General features: G+C 44.0%; 1 protein-coding gene across 3 annotated transcripts in view; it reads left to right on the top strand.

Moving 5' to 3' along the window:
• Positions 1-270: 270 nt before the first annotated feature.
• KLRG2 (killer cell lectin like receptor G2) overlaps positions 271-8,129 on the top strand; it is a 34,928-nt gene continuing 27,069 nt past the window's right edge. For all 3 annotated transcript variants that reach the window (XR_011168185.1, XM_069087336.1, XM_069087335.1), the window contains exon 1: positions 271-1,255. Coding sequence is in view for 2 of the 3 variants with exons in the window: in XM_069087336.1 (XP_068943437.1) it covers positions 376-1,255 (880 nt within the window). In the remaining variant the exon portion in view is untranslated. The remainder of the gene's footprint in view (positions 1,256-8,129) is intronic.

The following is an 8,129-nucleotide window of genomic DNA, read 5'->3' as shown; positions in this document are numbered from 1 at the left end:
TCAGGGCTCCAACTTCATGGTTTCCCTGCCCACACACCCACCACCTTTATGGTCCTGGGATAGCCCGAGTCTCCCAAAGCTGCTAGTCCGCACTTGTCAGCAGCAGCCAAGTATCTGCCCCACCTCATTCCAGCCCTGAGGTCTGGGTGTTGAGGGGTCGGGGAGGTTATGACAAGGGGGTGTAACTACTGGAACGTAGCCACAGCAAATCGCAGCACGACGTCGGGGGCGGTGGGGTGCGAGCCAACGGCGTGAGCAAACGCTCTTCTTCATTCATCCAATCAGAACTGCCCGCAGGGCGGAGCTGAGTTCTACCTGCATGCAGGTGAGGAGGTCTCCCTCCTCTCTGTCTGCTGAAAGCCGGTAGTTCGAGATATGGTTCGGAACCAGACGGCCCTAGGCGAGGAAATGGCTGGGTCCCAGTTCCCAGTGGAACTGATCCAGAATCAGGCCCAGGAGCCGGAGAAGCTGGGCTCCCCGGAGCAGCAGGTCCCCAGGGAACAGCAGTCGCCCCCGGAGCAGCCGGAGACCCAGGAGAAGCCTGTTGGGAATCCCCAGGGGCCCAAGGAGCCGACGGCTGCCGCAAGCCCGACTCGGACCCGGGATCCCCCGGGGGAAAAGACGGTCTCTCTGCGCCCCGCCTTCCTCCGGGTGCCACAGCCGAGCTTGGGCTACGGCTCTTTCCGCTGTCGGGGATCTGCGAGCTCTGAGCAGCTCCAGGGCCGCGGGGATCGGGAGGGCACCCTGGCTCTGGTCCCCGTCCCGGCCCCGGCAGAAGCTCAGCCTCGAGAGGGCGAGACGTCCACCCCGGGCGCCCTGCGGGAGCCGGGCGAGGCGGGATCGGGGGCCTGGGCGCCGGTGGAGCTGCAGGTGGATGTGCGAGTGAAGCCCGTGGGCGCGGCGGTTTCGGGGCTCTCTCCCTCTCCCGTGCCCACCACCCGCTTCTTCTCGGTGCCCGTGCCGGACTCCCCCGCCTTCTCGCGCCACTCCTCCTTCTCCCGCTCTGGGGTGCCCCGGACTCCTTCCCCTGGGAGCACATGGGGGGGAAGTCCGCACCCCCTCGCCGGCTGGGCCGATCGGTACCGGGAGCAGGAGGGACGGGCCAGCCCGGGACCCGTGCGGTTCGGGGAATCTCCGTCGGGGCTTCCCCGATGTAGGTGCCGGGAGCTGGGGCTGGAGGACAAGGAGTGGGAGAAGCTGCTGCCCGGGTGCGGGGCTGACGGAGACAAGCTGCACCAAGCCATCACACGCATAGGTAAGAGACCGCATCCTGCTGAGGTCCCCCGACCCGGGAACCCTAGTCAGCCCGCACTTCCTGGCTGGAATGGGGAGGGAAAGCCCCAGTGTCCCATCAGGACACGCCTGCCTTTCCCAGTGTGGGAGAAGGGGGACGAGGGAGGAACCCAGAGAGAGGGAAATCCAGCCTGTGCCCGCCACTGGACCCAGCTGGCCTGTTATGCAGGGGAATTAACTCTGGAAATGCTGGAGAATACTTCCTCCCTGAATGCCAGCCCCTACATCTTCTTTCAGCTCCCTACCTTAGTCATGTGACGTTTCCTGTTATTGTGAACGTTGATATTTTGTTACAAATTAATTGCATCTTATTATTTGCCTGACTCTTCGAAGATATAAATAAAAATAAAACTGCAATTGTGGATTTCAATTAGACTTTTTCAAGGCATCTTTCCCAGCACACTTGTTCCCTGCACATCTGCTAAGCGGTAGGGAGGGAACTCTCAACCTTGTTTTACTTGCACCAAAGCTTGCTTATAAGCCAGGGTCCTAACCAGTACCTGGACACTGGGCTCTCAGTCCAGGGCTGAATTTATTGACCCATGCTATCCTGTTCAAAGTCTGATTTCTCTTTGGGCTCATTTCTTCCACATACTCACATACTTTTGGCTAAATGAACTCTCTACCCAACATGGAATGTTCCTTTTCGAATAATTTGTGGGAGACTAGGGGAGGGGAAGGGAAGTGAGTAGTAAATGGGAATGCTGGAAATCAGACTAAGTCTCCCCACGATTGGGGAAATTGGGGCAAGATGTTCAGCCCTTGAGGTTTCAGTAGGCAAGATGGGGAATTGGAGGAACCCATACTGAAAGGAGAGATAGAACTGAGCCTGTCCCTGCACTGTCTTTATCTTTGCAGCCCTCCTTCGCACAGTATTTTGTACACAGCAGTCATTTAATAACTTTTGTTGAATGAATGAATGTAGGATTGTTGATCCAACTTTGCTGGACAGTGGTATTACTGGTCATCTATCTGGGCTAAAGCTCCCTTTTGATCTCCCCAAGAATGTGTTTCTGTCATAACAAGAGAGAACAGGTACCCTGCATGCATGGATCAGTGGCTTTAAGAAGGAAAGACCTAAGTCCAAGCCTTTCCTCTAACTCACACTAACTGTGGAGGTAAAATCATTTAACGTCTTAGGACGTGTGCCAAGGCAAGTCCAAGAAGGGTGAGTTGAGTTCTCCCTTTGCATAGCTGAAAGTTTCCAACAAAACTCTCCACTGATGAAACAGTGTCTGGATTTTTTTTCTCAAGAGAGTTACTGAGGTATAGAACAGCTCAGTTACACTCAAGATTACATAATTCCATGATAAAATCCCCTAGTGCCCCAGTCCCCATGTCCTTGTCTCTCAGTTCACTGCTCTAGCCCTTCTTTAGGGATTGCTGTCTATTAGAATAGGCTGCAATTAAGATGAACCTCCTTTTCTCCCTCCTCTACTTCTAAGAGAAAGTTCCTGAAAGGGAAGAAACCACTGGGGGAGGTTCTTGAACTCACATCTTGCTTGGACTTTTTGCAATAGCCTCCTAATTGTTCTCTGGGGCTCCTTACTCCCCTTTCCAATCCATCTTTTACACAGCTGCTGAAGAGATTTTCCTAAAGTGCAGGTTTCACCATATCAATTCCCTACTCCATAAATCCCAATGGTTCCCTATTGCCTCTAAGACCAAGTATAAGCTCTTCTACTTGGCTTTGAAGGCCCTTTACAACATGGCTGCAATCTGCCTTTCCCACTTTGATTAGTCTTCTCACAGTCTACAGTTCAGCCAAACTGGCCCTCTTGCTGTTCCTTTATAACACCACAACACTCCTATCTCTCCCCTTCCCACTACTTGACCCTGACTAGCCTCCAAGTCTGGAATGTACTGTCTCCTCATCTCTGATTCTTAAAATTCCTACTTTTTATCAAAGCTCCCTTCAGTCTTTCCTGATTCCCCTGAGCTGTTTATGCTTCCCCACACCAAACTGTTCAGTCTTTTTCAGTCATTTTTGACTCTTCATGACCCCATTTGGGGTTTTCTTGGCAGAGGTACTGGAGTGTTTTGCCACTTCCTTCTCCAGTTCATTTTACAGATGAGGAAACTGAGGCAAACAAGGTTAAGTGACTCGCTCAGGGTCATACATTCAGTGTCTGAGGTTGTATTTGAACTCAGGAAAATAAATTTTCCTGACTCTAGCACTCCACTGTGCCACCTAGTGGCTTCACAACAAATTACCTTGCATATACTTAATAAATACCTATAAGTGTATACCTATATTTTCTCCTCCCAGTCAAATACCTTTAGGGCAGATATTGTTTAACTTTTGTCTTTGCATTCCCAGTACTTAGCGTAGTGCCTAGCACATGATAGGTATTTAATAAATGCTTTTGGTTTATTGATTGAACTAGAACATGGTAGAGTGAGCAGAGAGTTAATTGGAGTTTCTGAAATAAGGATTTGCAAGCAGAACACAGGGGATGAAGGGTAGGTGGTTTCAGCAGGACAAGAGCCCACTGTGTTTAGATATAGTAAAATTGAATCTATAAGACCCTTAGTCCTAGGATATCACCTGGAAGGGAAACTCTTGCTTTACTGGCGAATCATTTATTATATGCATAGCCATTTGCTAGGCTCTGAGAAGGAGCCAAAAGAAAGTTGATCCCTGCCTTTCAGAAACTTACCATCTAATGGGGGGGGGGGTGGCGGGGAAGAAATGTACATGGGAGCCGCTAAGTGTGCTGAGTGCCAAAATGAGAGACAGATACAAGGACACAGACAGAAAGAGATAGAGAAAGGGAAGGAGGGAAAAGGAGAAGGAGAGGGAGGGAGAGAGGGAGAGAATATGAATGAATGTTATATGGACAGAGAGGACAAGTGGTATAGGAATTCAGAGGCAAGGAAGAACAATGTCCTGGAGTAGCCAAGGAAAGCACCAATGACTCCCACATTTCTATCTCCAACCTTCTAATTTTGTTCCTTCCCCCTGCCAATTCTACCTACTTTTCAAGGTCCGGCTCAATTTCAAAGTAGATGGCAAGGGTCCCATATTTTAGGAAGTGGGCACAAAGAAGAGAGGCTTTGCAGAGGAAGGTAAACCAGTGAAAGCTAAGGGACCAAAAAGTTACCAGATGGCAGTGAGGTTAATGAAGAGTAGTCACTAGGGCCAAGTACAGCTGGAAGGAGAAAAAGGCAGTTAATTGGATTTGGCCAGAAGAGTTTCTCTATCATCAAGAAAATAGCTTCAATAGATTCATAGAACAGGAAACGATAGAGGTTTAAAGCAGGGAGTAATGAGGAAGCAAGTACTTTGAGAAACTTAACAATGAAAGGAAAGAAAGAGGGTAGAACTTCAGACAGTAGAGGGGCAAGAACCCCCTACATGTGGTTCTTTAAGAATTTTAGAGCTAGAAGTGACCTTCTAAGCTCTCTAATCCAAGGGTTCTTAACCTTTTTCATAGACCCCTCTAGCAGTCTGGTAAAGCCTATAGCCCCCTTCGCAGAATAATAGTTTTAGTTTATTTTTTAAAATCTCATTTAACATTTTGTTTTTTCTCAATTACATGTAAAAACAATTTGAACATTCTTTTTTTTCTTTCAAATTTCAAATTCCAAATTCTTTCCCTCTCTCCCATTTCCCCCTCATTGAGAAGGCAAGCAATTTGACATAGCTTATACATGTGTAGTCATGCAAAACACATTTTCATATAAGTCATTCTGTGAAAGAAAACACGAACAAAAGAAACCCCAAGAAAAATAAAGAAAAAGTATCTTTGATCTGCATTCGGACTCTACCAGTTTTTTCTCTAGAGATGGACAGCACCTTTCATCATAAATCCTAGAGAATTGTCTTGGATCATTGTATTGCTGAAAATAGCTTAAATTAGAATAATATTTTAAGTGCATAAAATAAAACAAAGGATTACAAAGGAAAACAATTGTACTGAAATATAGTTATCAAAATATCTTTAAAAATCAGGTCAACTGAAGCAAACTACCTGCTCTCTTTCTTTTTCTTGTTTGGTTTTGTTTCCTCTTTCCCATTGTTCATTCCATCTGATGTAATCCTTCTTTATAACCTGACTAATGCCTAATGTGAAAGTACTAGCAGATACTATACTTGATTGTATGCCACCACAGGGGGAGGCAGGGTGGGAGGAGGAGGAGGGAGAGAAAATTTGAAACTCAAGGAATTCTGGAAATTAATCTTGTAAACTAAAAGTAAATAAATTAATAAAGACCCCCTCCCCAAAAAAAGCAATGAAATGTTCCAAGACCTTTCCAAAAGACTCATGATGGAAAATTCTATCCACATACAGAGAAAGAACTATTTTTTTTGCTTTTTCTTTCTCATGGTTTTTCCATTTAATTCTGATTCTTCTTTCATAGCATGACTAATATTGACATTGTCTTTAACATGATTGTACATATATAACCCCTATCAGATTGCTTGCTGTCTTGTGGAGATGGGAGAGGGAGAAATAGTTGAAACTCAAAATCTAATAAAGGTGAATGTTGAGAACTAAAAAAAAAAATCAGGTCAAGAACCCCAGATTAAGAGTCTCCAAGAATCTAGTTCAGCCCCCTTGTTTTACAGCTGAAGAAGCCAAAGCCCATAGAGTTTCATGAACTGGCACCATTGCATAGGTAATAAAATGACCCATGGAGGATTCATACTCATCTAATCCTCAGGCTCCAAGTCCAGCACTTTCCACTATGCCATGCTGCCTCTCATATGGAAGTCAGCTAAAATAAATGAATGCATCAGCACCTGTGTGTTGTCTCATCTCATTAACCTGCTTTATGCCCTCTGAACAATGAATGATGATCTAGTCTTAAATTAGGCTCACTGGAGCTCATGCCTAACCAAAACATTGAGACCCCACTGGGATAATGTCATTGATCTCCATTTGTGGTGGTTGCCCCCATTCAGCAACAATACCAGTCCCCCAGCCACCCAACTACCCACCAAGGGCTGGTTAGCCATCAGGATTCTCTCTTCCTATCAGGCTCCTCACTGCCCTGGTACTTAGCTAATAGTATCAAGAATGTGCTTATGGGAGAAGGCTTCTATCTGAGCTCTTCTAAGTTCACTGCCTAGTTCTTAGATTACTAGTGTACTTCCAAGACTTCCAAAGACCATAAATCATGATTAGTCTTTCTGTTGCATTAAATTCACTTTCAAATTTTAAAAATTGTATTTTATTTTTCCTGGTTACATTTAAAAACAATTTTTAACTTTCATTTTTGCTTTTTTTTTTTTTTGGAGGAGGGGAAGGTAGGGCAATTGGGGTTAAGTGACTTGCCCAAGGTCACAAGACTAGTTTTTGTGTTAAGTGTCTGAGGCCGGATTTGAATTCAGGTCCTCCTGACTCCAGGGCTGGTGCTCTATTCACTGCATCACCTAGCTACCCCCTTAACTTTCATTTTTTTAAAAAGTTGAATTCTAAATTTTCTCCCTCCTTCCCTGAGAAAGCAAGAAATTTCATATAGATTATATATTTTAATAATTTCCATATTAGCCATGTTACTAAAGAAAACAGACCACACATACCTCCCCCCAAAAAAATAAAGTTTAAAATGTATGCTTCAGTCTGCATTCAGACTCCATTGGTTCTTTCTCTGGAGGTGGATGGAATTTTTCTTCGTAAGTCCTTCAGAACTGTCTTGTTTTGCTGAGAAGAGCTAAGTCATTTATAGTTGATCATACAATATTGCTGTTATACAGTGTACCATGTTGTCCTGGTTCTGCTCACTTCACTTTGTATCAATTCATGTGTCTTTGCAGATTTTTCTGAAACCCTCTTGCTCATCATTTTTTATACCACGATAGTATTTCATCACAATCATATACCACAACTTCTTCAGCCATTCCCCAATTAATGGGCATCCCCTCAATTTCAAATTCTTTGCCACCACAAAAAGTCTTGCTATAAATATTTTTGTATTTGTAAGTTCTTTTCCTTTTCCTTTGATTTCTTTGGGATACAGACCTAGTAATGGTATTGCTGGGTCAAAAGGTATGCACGGTTTTATAGCCCTTTGAACCTAGTTCCAAATTGCTCTCCTGAATGGTTGGATTGGTTCACAACTCTACCAACCATGCATTAGTGTCCCAATTTTTCCACATCCCCTCCAATTTTTTAATTTCCCTTTTCTGTGATATTAGCCAACTGAAAGGTAGGGAGTGGTACCTCAGAGTTATTTTAATTTGCATTTCTCTAATCACTATTGATTTAGAGCATTTTTTCACATGACTATAGATAGTTTTGATTGCTTCATCTGAGAACTGCCTATTTATTATATTCTTTGATCATTTGTCAATTGGGGAATACTCATATTCTTATACATTTGACTCAGTTCTCTCTATATTTGAGAAATAATAAATAAATGTCAGAAAAACTTGCTATAAAAATATTTTCCCCAGTCTTCTGATTTCCTTCTAATCTTGACTACATTTGATTTGTTTCTGCAAAACCTTTTTAATATAATGTAATCAATGTAATGCTCTCTATCTTTGTTTTATTATAAATTCTTCCCTTATCAATAGATAATACAGATAAAATTTTCCAGGATCCCTGAATTTGCTTATGAGATCACCCTTTAGGACTAAATCATGTACCCATTTTGACTTTATCTTGATATATGGTGTGAGATGTTGGGCTACACTTATTTTCTGCCAAACTGCTTTCCAGTTCTTCCAGAAATTTTTGTCAAATAGTAATTACTATGGTCACTTACTACTGTGTATTCTGTACCTAATCTATCTCACTCATCCACCACTCTATTTCTTAGCCAGTACCAGATTGTTTTGATGGTTACCGCTTTGTAATAATAGAGTTTGAGTTCTGACACTGCTA

This window comes from Petaurus breviceps, unplaced genomic scaffold (genome assembly GCF_028583685.1).
Source record: "Petaurus breviceps papuanus isolate PSGF00001 unplaced genomic scaffold, PetGlider_PUasm1.0 181, whole genome shotgun sequence".
NCBI lineage: Eukaryota > Metazoa > Chordata > Mammalia > Diprotodontia > Petauridae > Petaurus > Petaurus breviceps.
The sequence above is the reverse complement of the archived record's forward strand: the minus strand, read 5'-3'. Positions and strand labels throughout refer to the sequence as shown.